The 17,757-nt window shown below is 45.8% G+C and overlaps 1 protein-coding gene across 1 annotated transcript; it reads left to right on the top strand.

Annotated features, from left to right (window-relative positions):
• The first annotated feature begins 7,265 nt into the window (after positions 1–7,265).
• LOC149067767 (epoxide hydrolase 1-like) lies at positions 7,266–17,371 on the top strand. Its single transcript, XM_089252158.1, has 7 exons — positions 7,266–7,758; positions 11,246–11,532; positions 12,885–13,053; positions 13,754–13,886; positions 13,975–14,171; positions 15,781–16,006; positions 17,028–17,371. The coding sequence occupies exons 1-7, from the start codon at positions 7,536–7,538 to the stop codon at positions 17,239–17,241; spliced, it is 1,449 nt and encodes a 482-aa protein (XP_089108284.1). The 5' UTR covers positions 7,266–7,535; the 3' UTR covers positions 17,242–17,371.
• The last annotated feature ends 386 nt before the right edge of the window (positions 17,372–17,757 follow it).

Genomic DNA, 17,757 nt, shown 5'->3' with positions numbered 1-17,757 from the left:
TAGGGCCCTCCTCTAGGATGAAGGGGGGGGGGGGAATGCCCTCACCCAGAATTTGTCCCACAATAGTGAAATGTCGGTCAAAGAATAAAACTCGGCTTCTCATTTGTCCGGTCCCTGGAGTACCAAAACCACCTTTGAAAAAATTTCTTAATAAGAATAACCTCGTTATAAAATCATCTTTACAGGATAAGTGATGATATGGCTCACAAAAATATAAGTGTTGTTTCAAGGATTGACTTATCTGGCATTATGTTAAGAATGGTAAGACAATTCTGGAAAAAGAAGGAAAAGAACCCGGAAAATTCTATTTCAAAAGCGGGACGTATGGTCATGCACATTTTGCATGGTGAAAAATGATGTGCGACTCTCTTCTGAAAAAAAAAAAAAAATCAGGCTCATCTCGAGGTCCCCTTCACTGAAGCCTTGTCAGCGTCACCATTAGGGGCGGTGTCAGTGCCGTCTTAAGGCATGGGCCCACCCGGGCACGGCCCAGAGGCCTCAACAGAAAAGGGGCCTCACAAAGATGAGACACGGTTGAAATTTTGAAGAATTTGCCAGGTAGGGCCTCAGAAATATCACTCGGCGCCAGAGGCCCATGATGCTCTTAAGACGGCCCTGGGCGGCGTATGAGGCTTCGTACGCCGAATAATCTTCAATACCCAAGGAAACGCAATACACTATGCACCGCAATATGCAAAACGCCATGAACCACAATATGCAATGCACGATGCACCACAATATGCAATGCACGATGCACCACAATATGCAATGCACGATGCACCACAATATGCAATGCACGATGCACCACAATATGCAATGCACGATGCACCACAATATGCAATGCACGATGCACCACAATACGCAATAGGAATATAAGCCCCCCCCCCCCCCACCCTCCGCATGACCGCCCCAGGACTCTATAGCGATACAATTATTCAATCATTATTGTTGTCAATACAACATCACAATTCAACTCATAGTTAGAAAAATTGACGGCAGATGGCAGCTCTACACGCAATGAACATTGCACAGAAACGGACTTTACGTTAGGTTCGCAACACATACATGCACGGCTTCCAGTATGGCTTCTCTTCATTCAGACAGAGCGACGGGCCACGATCTCGTTAGGAGGATCCCGTTATTCACAGCTGCAAAAATTTGGTACCGATGGATCAAACGGTTCTCGACGCATTCGAGTGTTGCACGAAAACGGGACTCCACTCAAAATCGCTGCATAAAAAAAACGGGACACAAAAAAAAAAGAAGTTGCAGTTTTCGAACTGATGATTTCATATTACGTATGGAGTAGATGTGAGAAGACACAGGCCCGTAACCAGAAATTTGGTTCCGGGGGGGGAAGGACCATTTCGGGGAAGAATCAAAGTGATAGAACAATAGATTTGGCAGTCTTTTTCCGGTAATTTTTTCCCTTTTCGGGGGGGGGGGGAATCAGGCGTCCAAGCCCCCCCCCCTCCTCAATACGGCTTTGGTGAGACACCTTTTTCAGGGAATTTCTACTAGAACAATTTTAAGAGCATTTTTTTAATGATCAAGAACAGTTCAAGGAATTCATTTTAAAAAAATATCTACAATGTACACTGGTGTAAGAAATTAAGAGAATTTGCAGACCTGGTCGATTATCTCTAGAACTACTGTACCGATTTTAATGAAATTTGATATGTACATGCATTGATACAATACAAAACAAATAACCATTCAATAATTGTGTGTAATACACACGCATGATCGTGCGTAACACTCGTTGGAGTCGGAAGGTATGAAACAGCGGTTGCAGAATAAACAAAAAAAATGGGTTAATAGGGGGGGTATGGTCCCCTCTTACAGATATACAGGTCTCGCAGCGTGATTTCATACTGGAAATAAGGCAGTTTATCATTTCCTGTGGCAACTGGTCCCACTCGTTCAGCAACGCTGTTTTCATTCCCTGGATGGTTCCCGCAGGGGGATTGCGAGTTGCGATTGCCCTCCCCCAGAGCGTCCCAGACATGCTCTATGGGGTTAAGGTCTGGAGATCTGGCTGGCCAATCCATCCGGCGAATATCCTCACTCTCTAGAAAATTGTCGAGCAGAAGAGCTCTATGTGGCCTCGCGTTATCGTCCATTAAAATGAACTCAGGGCCAACTGCACCCCTGAAAAGGCGAACATAGGGCTCCAAGACCTCATCCCTATACCTCACACCTGTCACAGTGACTCTTTCAAAGACATCGAGAGCTGTGCGGCCATCCAACATGATGCCTGCCCCAGACCATTAAACCTCCTCCGCCATAATGGTCGATTTCGCGGACGTTGGAGGTAGCGGGTCTCTGGCCTGCTTTTCTCCATATGAACGTACGGCGAGAATCGGTGCTTAGGCTGAACCGGGACTCGTCAGTGAAGAGACGGTCGCCCATTGATCCATACTCCAATCGCTATGCTCGTTGCACCATGATAAACGGATTCTCCTGTCCGTAGAAGTGAGCGGGACGCAAACAGCAGGTCTTCTTGCAAACAACCCTCTCTCATGAAGTCTTTTGAAATCAGTCACCCTTGATACACGTGGCTGCATACAAGTCACGAGAGAGCTGAGAAGCTGTAGCACTCCTGTTACGCCTCGCTATAATCGACAAACGGCGATCTTCTCTGGCTGTCGTGGCTCTTGGACGACCTTGCCCAGGCTTTCTCCCGATGGATCCGGTATCCTGGAACTGTTACGACGCTGGGCGTTAAATTGAACTATCTACAAATCTGGGCTTGAGATTGGCCTGCTTCCAGCCTTCCCCACAATTCCATCATCTAAACGTTGGTGGTTACTCATTTTTACTGTTACAATTTGAAATTAACAACCGATTGCTGCAAAATAACACCAGGAAATTCGCCGAGGTGTGCTAGCGAACGAAATGCGTCTTAACTTACGAGCGCTTATAAAGCCTGTTTCTCTACTGGCTCCGCCTGCACACACGTGTACGCTAACGTATTTGACGTACAAGATTTGCATTTTTGTCTAGAAGCAGTGGTTTTACATTCAGTTCAGTTCTTTTCATGAAATTCGATAAAATATGCAAATTCTCTTAATTTATTTCACTAGTGTGGAATGTACAGTACCAGCTATAATACATCCGGCACTGCCCGGGTTTTCTTCAATGAGGCTTTTTGGATCACGTGATATCTCCCCTATTTCTTTGAGGGAGTTTTTACAAACCGTGTCCAAGTTAACCAATAAGGCGACTTCCCGCGCGAATCATGAAAGAAACAAATATAGATTTAAACAAACGTAGAAATGAATATATATTTTTCCCCCTTTTTAAGGGGCGCTAAGTATCTCGATCTCTTCCCCACCCCCACCCCTGAACTTCAAGTTATCTATTTCTGCCTGTTTCAGCTTCAATGCTCAATTAAAGCTGTGCAATTTCTTTGATGTACTTTACGGGTTCATAATTAATTTTAAAACAACCTAAACTATATTCATTTATGCAGTTCAATATTAAAAGACAATACGTAGACATTAATTTTCATGCTTGAGAAGATGTAAATACACGGCTGAAGTCAATGTTATTGCATGAATATCCGACTCAAAAGTAGGTCCGGGGCTAATTACTTCATATTTAATCTCCTGGGCTTCGTATATCTCTAAGCGAACTCATATTTCAAAAATTGAGAATTCTGTACAATTTTTAAAATTATTGATGTGACAAAAAACCCCACCGAATTTCAACATTTCTACAGTAAAATTGGCAATTTTAACACTGATTTCTATGGGGATCGTCCTTTGTCTGACCCTCAAACAGATGCTGATTATGACGGCTATTCAAAAAGCCTCATTACTGGGAGGATTGAAAATGTGGCCAACCATTATAAAGGCATAAACTATTATACATATACATAAGATATTTATTATTTGAGATGTTAATTATGATATTAACATCTCAAATAATAAATATCTTCACAACATCCAGTCTTCTGTATATCTTGTATTAACAAGTGGAGAGCGACATTCATGTCATATTATACATATAGTAACAGGATTAGAGAAGTGACAAACCATTGTAAAGGCATATTAACGTCGGAAACGCATGGCTAGGGAACCACGGTAACCAAAGTAAACGTTCGGAAAGTGATTGTTGAGGCCCAAAAACCATTGTTTCCCTGCGGTTTTTTGCCCACTTGGGGCATTTGCCCTGTTGTGACGAAATTTTAAAGTAGCCTATCGTTTAAGTCGGGTCCCATTTGGCATACATGCGAAATTTGGCAACGATCGATCTAAAATTGTATATTTGTATAGAGCGCACACACGCAGAAAATCAATTTTATATACTGTATATAGATTTTGTTGTTTGGTTGTTCTGGTCAGAGAACCTGAATATTTCATGCTACGAGCGAAGCCCACAAGCACAGAAATGAATCGCAAGTTCAGTTTTCTCCTCGGCACGTCACAAACAAAGCACCTGAGAAGAAGCAGGCACGATAAAATTATTGCCACGTAATAAATAGCCTCCTTATACAGTCGCCTTCAGTTGAAATTTTGGCATCATCATCATCACTCTGAGGGACAGGCACAGGGTGATCCCCCCCCCCATAGAAAGGGGACGTTCAAGTATTACGTCGGCAAATTCTTAGCCATTTTCGACCCCCCCCTCCCCCCCCCCACCTTGTCCGAAAATTTGGCAAAACTTTGACTCCACCCTCTCGTCAGCAAAGTTTCGTCACCTCTATTCCATACCTCCTAACACATATTGGTGGGACCAGAGACATACGCACGGGGGGGGGGGGGCGGCTTTCGTCCTCCCCCGCCGGACGATAAAAAATTTATTGGTTATGTTAAAGGAAGTCCTTCGGCTTCTGCCCTTGCTCTCAGTTTTTTAAATTAGGGCTTTAATTTTTGCACGTGTTAAACAATTCAAGGTGCAATTAAGGCACGTGGAAGGTGTTCTTAGGCGTGGGATTACATACACGAGGCCCGTTGCGTGGGGCGGGGGGGGGGAACTTGGGGGATCTGCACCCCCCCTCCCGGAATGTGGAAAAATGACAGAAATAAGGGAAAGAGATGCCCAAATCTATTGTCCTATCACTTTGCACCCCCCCCCGGAACGAAATTTCTGGCTACGGGCCTGTACATACATATGACAGGGGAAATTAAGGTGCCACACGTGGATCTGTTGTAATGACAATGACATATTTCATCACTTTCTTGGGATATCATTAAAAAATAATATTATTAATTACTGAACATACTGTTCTAATATAGGTGGTGCTGGGGATCACCCCGTTATTGAAGCCTGCACGGGTAAATGGTTTATATCCCGGGAGGGGCAGGGCCTGGTGGTAAGATGCTCGTCTACCATCGTGAAGGTTGTTGTCAGGGCCCCGGGTTCGCACCCAAGGGAGGATATTGATAAGATATTTTCCCTAACGAACTCGAGGCGACCACCGATAGACAGCGCCTTCACTCCCAACCCATCTCACTAATGGCAGTAAATTGCACTATAGCGATATGGCCAGAGTTGGTGTTTGGTGAAGTAGAGTCTGGTATCACCCTGTGTTTTACGGAACATACAAATTTTCTCCACATATTATCCGTCCTCTTAGGAGGGGCGATTGCCCAGCCCCTTCCCCTGGATCCGTGCTTGTTGACATTGTTTTAGGGCAGAGGTCTTCAACCTTTTTCTAGTCGCGAGCACTGTCTGCACCCATCATCAAAAGAAGAGCACCCCTTTTCGGCAAGTTTGACGTACTGAATGCATGAAATCAGGATGGTTTTAATTGTTTAGTGCAATTTGTACAAAGCGTTTAATCGGGACGTCGATCAAGTGCTCGCGAGCACGAACTCACACTCGGTTATCGAGCACCGTGGGGCTCGCGAGCGACAGGTTGAAGATGCGTGCTTTAGAGCAGTGGTTCTCAACATTTGGAAGCCCGCGGCCCAGTTGAGTATTTTTTTTTTTCGAGTTTAAGACCCGGTCATAAATAGAACTAAATGTGGAAAAATTAAACGATGAAACCGCGCTCACGGCCCGGTTTGACTGATTTCATGGCCCGGTACTGGGCCGCGGCTCGGCGGTTGAGAAACACTGCTTTAGAGCAGCGGTTCTCAACCTTTTCTTGATTCGCGGAGCCCTTTTCAATATATAATTTTTATGGCGGAGCCCTTTTTGTACATAATTTTTATTCCGGAACCCTGTAGGCCTCTTTTTCATGTTGGGGTAAATCGAGAAGCTATCCATTCTTAGAATAAGACAACCATAAGTATTCTTTATGGGCATTGTATAATATTTTATCATGTGTATATATTGTTTGTAATTTATGTTAATTGCATTTTTAATTGGGTTGCTGTATTTTTGAAACATATGACAACCATATTTTTATGGGCATCTTTTTATCAGCCACCTCGTTGGGCATTTTGCCTGTTGTGGCGTTGTATTTGTATTTATTTATTATCAAATTTACTGATTTATTTTATTTCCCTCGAGTCGCGGCGGAGCCCCAAGGGTTCCGCGGAGCACCGGTTGAGAACCACTGCTTTAGAGGGTAAAAGAATTTCATCAGTTGAAGAACACCGGTATAGTCTTTAACTGTCCCCCTTACCCCCCCCCTCTCCCGAGGGCAAAATATCTCCTATCAGGCCCGTAACTAGGCTGTAGTAACCGGAACACTGTCCACCCCTCGTAAAAAAAATGAACACTTATTTTGCATAATGATAAAACTCTTTCAAGATGTCGGGAGGCAAGGGCGTAGCGAGGGTGGGGGGGGGGGGAGTTCCGGGGGATCTGGTCCCCCCCCCCCGGAAATGTGAGAAAATGACCGAAAAAAGGGAAAAAGATGGCCAAATCTATTGTTCTATTACTTTGGTCTCCCCCCCCCCCGAAATGAAAGTGGTCCCCCTACCAACGAAATTTCTGGCTACGCCCCTGTCGGGATTCAAGAAAATGTCTGCCCCGGGGCCACGACATAGGCGGAGATACGGGGGGGGGGGCAAAGTCAAAGGTGGACTCGACTGATCTACTGTATAAATGTATATATGAATTGACATCATCATCATCATCGTGCCCCCCCCAGACTTCCAAGTCTATTCCGCCTATGGGCCACGAGAAGGGCACGTCTCTCATGTCCGTCGACAGATGGCGCTGCGACAATCAGCAGTCTTTTAATAGTAACTTCATATCATATCGATCGTGAATATTGGTGTTAATTTCCACGTGTGTGGAGGCTGAAAAACAACGATTAGGAATCGCGGTGTGGAGCGAGAAAAACAACGCAATGACGTTTTCTTATCGAAGGTCACGGAATGAACTCGAATGGAAGAGTCAGTCACGTGACGGTTGTTGTTGCCGTTTTTTTTATAATAAGGCAGACGAGGAAAACCCGTTTGTAAAATAATTATCTCCGAAGTCTTTCCTCCATTTTTCTCGTGAAGGAAGGTCACGTGACGGACGGCCTTGATCTTGAAATGCCATTAGAAAAAACAAAACAACGCAAAATCACACTCGGGTCGCGTCGACGGAGCCGAAAGGATAACTAAGAAGGCCAATTACAAAAAAAAATGTCTCCCTGCATCGTCTTCATCGTGCAGATGTTCCTGGCCGCGTTCCAGGTGCTGGCCTACCTGAGGACCATCGGCACAGTCGTGTTCACCATCAGTTCCGGGACCCTATTGGCTTTCGCCGTCCGGTATCTCATCAAGTGCCTCTATCCCAAAGAGATAGTTGACGACCCGGACCTGAAGGACGGATGGTTCGGGAGGGGGCCCAGGCCCCTGGACAACGGTAAGGCTACTTTTTTTTTTGTATCGCGGCAATTAATGTCTGCCGCCTGGGTACATCGCACCCCCTTTCACCCTCGCTTAAGCCGCCCCTGAGTGGTAGCTCCTATAATCATGAGTGTCCTCCTCTGAGGCACAGCTCCGGGGCCATGAGTTAAGACTGCCCAGCAATCGAATATTTTCGAATATATTAAAAGGGCGTAAAACCTTTTGAAGAGTGCGGGCCACATTTCATTTTTGTGAATCGCATCCCATAAATGATTTGTAAATGTGCCGCGGGCCACTCGAGCGGTCTGCGTATGTATTACGCGGCACTTAAACTGGTAAGCGGGAATGTGTTGCTGGCCACTTAAGGTTGTCTGGGAATGTGTCGCGCGGTCACTTAAGTGATTTGTAAGTGTACTGCGGGTCCTTAAACAGTCTAGGAATGTATTGTGCGTCATTTGAGTGATTTATAAATGCGCCGTGGCCACAAAACTTTTCTGGGAATGTGCGGCGGATCAATTATGTGATCTGGAAATATACCATGGGTCACTCAAGTGAGGTGAGAATGAGCCGTGAGCCATTTAAGTGAACTCTAACAGTGCCCCAGCCCTTGATTTGTTAATGCGCCTAGGGTCATTCAAGTGATCTCTAACAGTGCCCCTAGCCCTTGATTTGTTAATGCGCCTAGGGTCATTTAAGTGATCTTGAAATGTGCCGCGGGTCACTTGAGGAATCTCGCTATGTGTTGCTCAGTTCAGTTTTACAAAATTAAGTTTGAGGTGGGCCACATAAGATGACACCAAGGGCCATAGGTTGTGTATGTATGGTATATATGCTGCTCCTGCAAAATTTGTAGCAGGGCCGTAGTCGGGCATCTTCACGGGCTTCTCTAGACTGAATTTAGGGCAGTTGAAAATCCCACGGACGTTTTGGGGATGTTTCGGGAGTGGGGCCAATACCAACCCCCCCCCCCCCTCGTATGGGCCCTGGCCTCAGCGACTTTCAGTTCGAAAATTTTGAAATTTAATACGATTCATATCAAAAACAACACTAGTTTCATCTTGTATCGCCGATTCTGAACTACAGAGAAGCAGCTTTTCTGTGCCCGTGCAGTAATTTCCGTGCTCTAGGCAGTGGCTTTCAACCTTTCAAAGCCCGTGCCCGGTTCATTTCCTCTTTTTTTTTGAGTGGAACGCCCGGTCGCATACCCTACTAATGGGAAATAAATTAAGGAAAATGAAACGGTGGATCGCATACCATCGTTTGACTGACGTTTGAGCCCGGCGGTTGAGAAGCAATGCTCTAGGGCAGTGGTTCTCAACCTTTCGAAACCCACGGCCCGGTAAATCTCTTTTGTGTAAGTAAAAGGCCCGGTCACACATTAACGGGAAATTAATGAGAAAAATGTAACTGCGAATCACTCACGGCCCGGTGTGACTAGTGTTAGGGCCCGGTGGTTGAGAAACACTGCTCTATAGGGAAGTAGGTTGCGATCCCCCCCCCCCCCCCGTGGGATCGCGAGAGATTCATGCATCAAAAAACGAAGTAAATATTTATATTAAAAAACATTGAATATCTTTGGAAATCAGTATCTCCTGATCAAAATCGAAACTAGCGTTCCGAAAAGGGATCTCGGGGCAGCACATTTACTGGCACAAGATTGAGATGCCCTGGGGAAAACCGGGACATATGGTCGCCGATACATTTTTTTTGGTCGAAATGGGGCCGCGCTTCAAAAAGTTTGCGCACCACTGCTCTAGGGAGCCATTAAAGCAATATCCGTATCCTAAAAACAGAATCTTACCCTTGAAACAGTATCCATGTTCTAGGGAACCTTTGAAATCTATACAAAATTGATGTTCTCTATACAAATCTACAATTTTTAGATCGATCGTCACCAAATTTTGCATATATACCAAATGGGACCCGACTTGAACGATAGGCTACTTTAAAATTACGTCAGAGCAGGGTAAATGCACCAATTGGGCAAAAACTGTCGGGCAACAATGGTTTTTGAACCTCAACAATCGCTTACCGAACGTTTACTTTGGTTACCGTGGTTCCCTAGCAATGCGTTTCCAGACGTGTATATACCTTTACAATGGTTCGTCACTTCTTTAACGCTGCCAGTATATGTATAATAATTTATGCCTTTATAATGGTTGGCCACATTTTCAATCCTCCCCCCCCCCCAGTAATGAGGCTTTTTGAATAGACGTCATAATCATCATTACTTTGAGGGCAGGAAAAGGACGATCCCCATAGAAATCAGTGTTAAAACTGCCGATTTTACTGTAGAAATGTTGAAATTCGGTGGAGTTTTATGTCACATCAATAATTTTAAAAATTGTACAGAATTCTCAATTTTTGAAATATGAGTTCGCTTAGAGATATACGATGTCCAGGAGATTGAATATGAAGTAATTAGACCCGGACCTTCATTTGAGTTGGCTATCCATGTAATAACATTGATATCAACTTTTTATTTACATCTTTTAAAGCATGAAAATTAATGTCTCCGTATTGTCTTTTAATATTGAACTGCATAAATTTACATATAGTTTAGGTTGTTTTAAAATTAATTATGGGCCCCTAAAGTACATCGAAAAATTTCCACAGCTTTAATTAAGCATTTTTGGAAGCTGAAACAGGAAGAGATGGATAACTTGAAGTTCATTGGGGGGGGGGGGGGGAAAGGGGGAGATCGAGATACTTAGCGCCCCTTAAAAAGGGGAAAAAATAGATATTCATTTCTACGTTTCTTTAAATCTAGATTTGTTTCTCTCACGAGTCGAACAGGAAGTCGCCATATTGGTTAACTTGGACACGGTTTGCACGTCCCTCAAGGAAAGAGAGGGTTTGCACGAGATCCAAAAAGCCTCATTGTTGAAGAAAACCCGGGCAGCACCGCGGGTATTATAGCTAGTTCTACAGTATATATATTTTGAAAATCTCGTGTAGAAAATACCCAAGTTTTAGAGCATTGGTTCCAAACCTGTTGTACCTTTAGGGGGGGGGGGGGTACGTGGCGGGCCATTCATTAGTACGCGAAAAATAATCAACAATGGCAATAAAAAACGAGAGAATTAATGAAAGTACTGGGGAATTGATGTGAATGCAGGTAACAATAAATGTTGAGTTCTGCAAGTCTCCTGCGCATTTCTAAAGGTATGAAAATCTCCTGCTAATTTCTGGAGCTACGCAAGTCTCTCACGCATTTCTTGCGATACTTAAGTCTCCCACTCATTTCTATGGATACGCGAGTGCACTACTCATTGCTGGTATGAAAGAGTCCCTAACGAAAATATCTCATGCATTTCTAGAGATACGCAAGTCTCCTACGCATTTGTAGGGCTACCCACGTTAGGGAATTAAGCTTACGAAGAGAGCTTTCATATGACACCCAACATGGCCTAGGTGAGATTGACGTTCCATGTCGAAATTTCAACCGAATCCGCGATATAAAGATGCTTACGTGATCTAATGTTACGTTTCTGTTCTGGCAGTCGAGAAAGACGAAGCGATCCGCCCGTTCGAGATCAGGGTCGAGGAGGACGTCCTCGAGGATCTGAAGCAACGCCTGGCGAAGACGCGATTCGACGAGCCCGTCGAAGACGCCAGGTTCACCTACGGCTTCAACATGACCTACCTGAGGAAGCTCGTCAAGTACTGGAAGGACGAATACGACTGGAGGAGGCACGAGGCAGAACTCAACAAGCTGCCTCATTTCAAGACCACCATCGAGGGCATCGACGTTCACTTCGTACACGTCAAGCCCGAAGTCAAGGAAAACGTAAGTCCCGTTTTTTTTGCCAAAAGGGTCCGTATGTTGATTTTCTAGTGTAAAATATTTTTCAAATTATCACTAAAATAGTCCTTGCGACCCCCCTCCAGACAATAACCCCATCAGGAATTGCATCCAATTAAATTTTCTGGGGTGTGTGTCTAACTGAAACTCAGGGTATTGTCTTGGTTGCCTAAGCGTAGTTACTTCTCATGCTCCCAATAAATCATTTACCCGCGGATACTTCACGATAGAGGTAATTTATTCGCGTTTCCTTTGTGCCTAGAAATGACTTACCCCGGCTCTTTTACCCTGGAAACATTTATTCGTCGATATATATCGGTCATTTATCCACGTTTTCACTGGTGTGGCAATTTCTACGAGTATGTATATGGACCCCAGTTATCATTCATCTCGTCATTCAATCGTTGGGCAGGGGCTACCGGTGGTTCAAATCCAGCTCTTGAGCTATGATCACAACCCAAACTTGATACACAGCGTCGTACGAATCCACTCGTATAGTGGATTGATTCTACGGCACCCCGATATACGAATGAAGGTTCATGGGATAACCTGTCAGCCTCTTATGGACAGGCACGTATCTACGGCGATGTGTTGGGAGGGGCGATTTATTGTTTAAGTTCGATGAATCGTCCCGTACTTTACGGGACAGATAAATTTGCGACTCAATTACTGCTCTTAATAGGGGCCTCGCCCCCTCTGGATCCGCGCATGAGCTGAGGCAGACATTTTCAACTGCGAATAAAGCCTAGGCAGATATTTTCAGCTATGAATGAAGCCGAGGCAGATATTTTCAGCTATGAATGAAGCCGAGGCAGATACCATCAGCGGCAAATGAAGCGGAGACGTTATCTCTAGCTACTAATGAAGTGGAGGTGATATTTCGAGCTACTAATGAAGCGGACGTCTTCAGTCTAGAATGAAGGGGAGGCGGACAACTCTTCAGCTGCGAGTGTAATCCAGGCGGACATTTGCAGCTGTAAAATGTAGCCGCGGCAGACATTCCAGCTGCAAATGGAGTGAAGGCAGACATCTTCAGCTTCAAATTGAGTGGAGGCTCGCATCAGCTGCTAGTGAAGCCGAGGCAGAAACCTTCAGCTGTGAATGTAGTGGAAGCAGACACTATTAGATTTGCTAAATCGTCCCGTATTCTGCGGGACAAATACATTTTTTCCCTAATTTTTAGGCTCTTGAGGGAGGGGGGATGATCGCCTCATCGTCCCCCTCTGGATCTATCCACGCATGCCTATGGATGTCCCGTCTCTTTATTGGGGTTGGGGGATAATTGTCCATTTGGGGTGTCTCATTTATAGCAAATGTTACTTTTTTTTCATCGGCAGGTTCGTGTCATACCACTAATGATCATCCACGGATGGCCCGGATGCTTCGCAGAGTTCTACAAAATCATCCCACTGCTCACCGTCCAAAGCCAGTCACGTGACTTCGTGTTCGAGGTTGTCTGCCCTTCGATTCCTGGTTATGGGTTCTCGGAGGCACCTCACAAATCAGGTTTGAAACAAATTGATATGTAGTAAACTATGGAGTCCATCACGAGCTGACACTTGGCCAAACCCCGAAAAGCGTAAGATCCCGTCTCTACGAGACAGCGAGAAGCCTCTGGGGTAGTTGTTTTTCTTGTGTCGACTCTCCGAAGGACAAACGTTATAATGGCGCAGTCCACCACGAGCTGACACTTGGACACCCCCCCCCCCCACCAGCGTAAGATCTCGTCTCTACGAGACAGCGAGGGGGCCCCTGGTGGGGATTGCTGTTTTTTGTGGCAACTCTCTGAAGGACGATGGTTTCGCTTTCGAATCACCGCCATGATTACACCAATGTAGAGACAGACGTTCAAGTTGCCTCATGGAATAAAGGTGCGACCAAGTCTCTTCTCGTGGTGGACGGTCACTTTCTTCAGTTTCAGTGATTCTCGCAACACTCGTAGATGATCGGCTGTGTCTGTAGACTCTCATGGGAGAATAAATTCCCCCCATTTCTTTCTCGAATCATCGCCAAAATAGCGCCGTTTACGCCAGAGTGGAAGGAAGTTCACCTCTCCAGTCGGGAAAGAGGAGGTGCCAAGTATCTTCTCTTGAATGGTCATTTTCTTCAATTCTTGTGACCTTCTCGACGCTCGTAGATGATTGGCTGTGTCATTAGACACTCATCATTGATTGAATCAATTTTTTTTTCCTCCTCCGAAATCCAGGGATGACGAACAGAGCGGCCGGGAGAATATTCGTCAAGCTGATGAAGCGGATAGGACACGATCGTTTCTATGTTCAAGGAGGCGACTGGGGATCGATCGTGGCCACGAACATGGCCAAGTTCTATCCCAAAAAGTAAGTGGTTCCATTCCATTTTGGCGTAGTTTCCGTTCCATTCTGGAAGAAGCGTTTTAATGGTAATTTGTTTGTTTTTTCCGCGTAGCATCCGGGGTCTTCACGTGAACATGTTTGGTGTGCTGAGCCCGTTGGAGATGTTGAAGATGATCCTGGTGGCCGTGTTCCCGTTCGTACTGAGCAAGGAAGAGTACAAGCTGTGTTATCCACTCGGCAGGAAGCTGAGGTTCACGTTCAGGGAAACCGGATACTATCACATCCAGGCCACGAAGCCCGACACGCTCGGTTAGTATTTCAGTTTTCTTAGGGCTCCGTGGAGGCCCCAGAGCAAAGTAAGTAAAAAAGATTGGGATGGAGTAAGCACCCCCCCCCCCCCCAAGAAAAGGTTAATGTTCAGAATTGCTGAAAATTCACAACAATGCCTACGAGAAATCCAGAATTAATGAAAATTCAGAATAATTGAAAAACCTTAATTTCACCGATGATAATCGAAAATAATTTCAGAACTAATTTCCAAAAAATTATTCTAGAATCAACCTATGCGTCGTGACCACGAACTTGGGCAGTTAGTTTCTGAGATGGGGTCGTTTAAATCCATTGATAGCCCAGGGGCTCCCCAAACTTGACTTACAAGGACTTTCTAGATGAAACATACGTACACACAGACAGGGATTCTTGAGCCTTGGTCCTGGCCTAAAATTAACTCACACTGGCTTCCTAGATGAGTCATACATACAGTCAAGGATTCTTGAGCTACGAGTCCTGACCCAAACTCAATTCGCAGTGGCTTTCAAGATGAGTCATACACACAGCCAGAGCATGGGCGGAGATACGGGGGGTATTGCCACCCCCTCCAATGTCCAAGGTAAAGTTGACTCATCTAATGTATATATGCATATATGAATTGACATCATCATCGTGCTCCTCAGAAATAATGACCGTGCCCCCCTCCCCAGACTTCTTATCAGGCAGGGACCTGGCTCTGTCCCGCTAGGGATATCAGCCATGATTTACTCGGCTCAGTTGGTCCGTGCTGGAGAGTGCTGAGGGTGACCGACCGGGAAGCCCTCGAGATACATTCGAAGGCCACCCGGTACGGCACATCCAGCCCTCTTTCCTCTTTTTATCCATGATGAGGGCACTATCCAGTCCCCCCCCCCATTAAGCAGCAGTAGTGGTGTCCCTGTGGGCCGCTCGTTCCGACCTGATTTGATGCAATTCTGCCATCTGGCTCCTGACTAAGCTGTGGCTCCCGATGTTGCACATGCGCACCACCCAGCGAAGCCCTACCTCTCCAGAATTTCTTCATCAAATATCATATTCAATAATTATTTACAAAAATGTCAGAAACTGCTTCGCGAGCATTCGCCTCCTCGGGGCGCAGTGTTTCCTGTGTATAGTTCATCTCGCGACATTGTGCCACTTCGGGGACAGATGATGTTGTCGGTACTTGTCGTTTGCTTTCGTACCCCCCCCCCCCCCAGACTGCCAAGTCTATCCTCGCCTATGAGCAAGAGATTCTTGAGCTATGGGTCCCTACCCAAACTTAATTCTCAGTAGCTTCCAAGATGAGTCGTACGTACAGCCAGAGATTCTTCATCTATGGGTCCTGGCCTAAACTGGATTTGCAGGGACTTCCTAGATGAGTTGTACGAATTCATACTTGGTGTCTGTTATAAATGGACTGTTATTGCGTCATTGGTTTCATTGAATTCAAAGAACAAACAGTCCCATGGGTCGCAAAGTTGATTTCGTTCTTGATTTTGGGACACGGCTGAAAATGGTCAAGAACCCCAGCCCACGTGGGATCGGCCGAAGTTGGTATGCGCTACTCTCTCAATCAGTCGTACTCCAGGGATTTCCCTACACTAAAGTCAATTTTAATGTTTTCCAGGTTGTGGGATGACGGACTCTCCAGCTGGGATGGCGGCCTACCTCCTGGAAAAATTTTCGGTCGCCACCAACGTCCAGTACCTGAAGAGGGACGACGGTGGCCTGACGGAGAAGTTCACGATGGACGAGCTGCTGACGGTTTGCACCATTTACTGGGTCACGAGCACCTTCACTTCGGCCGCCAGGTTCTACAAGGAGAACGCCCGGGACGTCCTCAAGTTCACCAAGTAAGCGCCGTCTGTGTCCTATTAATTAGTCTCGTCACTCACTTGATGGACGTGTATGTTCACCCTTCATGACCCGGAGGCTATATGTGGCCCTCGCAGTCATTTGATGTAGCCCGCAACCTCAAACCTATTTTTTTTTAAATGAACTAAGCATAATGTTTCCATACCCACTCAAGTGACCCGCTGTGCAGTTCCCACGTCACTGAAGTGATCCGCGGCGCATTTCCACATATCACTTGAGTGGCCCATGACATACTATCCTATCACTCAAGTGGCCCGCGTTGAATTTTTAGATCACTTGAGTGACTTGCGGCCCATTTACAGATCACTGCAGAAAACTTCCAGAGTGCTGAAGTGACCCGGGGCATAATTATAGGTGTCTCATATGACTCACGATGATGTTTCAAATCCCTTGTGATCGCCCGTTTTCAAACCAATAAAGGGGTCCACACTGTCCTAAAAGTAACTCTTGTTGTAAATGAAGGGTGATGCTCAATCTTTTGTAGAATGGGGGGCCACTTCATTACTTGAAAACGTGTCTCGGGCCACCTAATTGAGCTGTAAATGTGCCGCGGGCTGCTTATATTGATTTGTAAATGTGTTGTGTGGGTCACTTAGGTAATCTGTAAATGTGCTATGGGTGAATTAAGTGTCCCGCGGCACATTTACAGATCACTCAAGTGACCGGCGGTGCTGTTTCAGATCACTTGTTTAAATGTGTCACGGGTCACTTGGGTGACCTGGGAATGTACCACGGACCACTTAATTGAAGTAAGAACGTGGCGCAGGTCACTTAAGTGGTCCTATGTAATCTAAAACATTATCCCAAGTCACTTAAGTGGTCTATAAAAACTGCCGAGGGTCACTCGAGTGATATCTGGGAATTTTGCCGCTTAGTTCACATTTTGCAAATGTGCGTTTGAGGTCGCGGGCCACGTCCGATGACCGGATAGGCCACGGGATGATGAGCATATATATATATGTGTGTTTTAAATCTCGTTGCCTCTTCTCTATTGGCTAGCTATCCCGTCAACGTGCCTACTGGCGTCGCGGCGTTCCCGAACGAGGTGCTGATGTACCCGCGGATGATGCTGACCCACCAGCTGAGGAACATCGTGTCGTACAAGGTGATGCCCAAGGGAGGACACTTCGCTGCCCTGGAGGAACCTCACATCTTCGCCCGGGACGTCTGGGACTTCGTGGACCAGGCCGAACGCAGCAAAACACGAAGGTGATAATCTTCTCTGTAAGCGGACGCCATTTCCTCCTGTTATCGGATCTGTGATTTAATGTCTAGATCTCGACATATTGTGATGATGACCAAGATGGCTTTTATTCAATTGATAAATTATATATGAATCATTCTATAGTTTGTTTTCATTTAATGTTTTCGTAGTGACAAGTATTTCATCGTACGGGAGAGCATATGCTGAGATACGGGGGGAACGTGGGCCCCCTAGCGGCAAAGGTGAAGTCGACTGATCTCAAGTCGACTGTACTATTACGTCAGCATCGGGGAGGGGGGGGGGGGTGCCCGAGTGGTATGGTGGTAAGATGCTCGTCTACCATCGTGGAAGTTGTTGTCAGGGTGCCGGGCTGAAGATGTCCGCATCAGCTAGGGTAACTAGATTCGAAAACTGAGGAAGGAGGACGCCATTTTTTCCCCCCACTTTCACTACAGATGGCACTTCTCGTCTAAAACAGTGTTTCCCAAAGTGGGCGATGGAAAAGTCCGGGGGGGGGGTGGTGGT

Source organism: Pholcus phalangioides, unplaced genomic scaffold, assembly GCF_987345545.1.
Source record: "Pholcus phalangioides strain wild (caught in Gottingen) unplaced genomic scaffold, Ppha-v1.0 ptg000028l_1, whole genome shotgun sequence".
Taxonomy (NCBI): Eukaryota; Metazoa; Arthropoda; class Arachnida; order Araneae; family Pholcidae; genus Pholcus; species Pholcus phalangioides.
Note: the sequence above shows the minus strand (reverse complement) of the source record. Positions and strands in the feature narration are given on the sequence as shown.

What these genes read in the sequence shown, in the direction of transcription:
- LOC149067767 (XM_089252158.1), top strand. Translation starts at nt 7,536, where the DNA reads ATGTCTCCCTGCATCGTCTTCATCGTGCAGATGTTCCTGGCCGCGTTC. An exon ending in GGAGGCACCTCACAAATCAG is followed by an intron (nt 13,054 to 13,753) that starts GTTTGAAACAAA and finishes TCCGAAATCCAG; the next exon opens with GGATGACGAACAGAGCGGCC. An exon ending in GACGTCCTCAAGTTCACCAA is followed by an intron (nt 16,007 to 17,027) that starts GTAAGCGCCGTC and finishes TCTATTGGCTAG; the next exon opens with CTATCCCGTCAACGTGCCTA.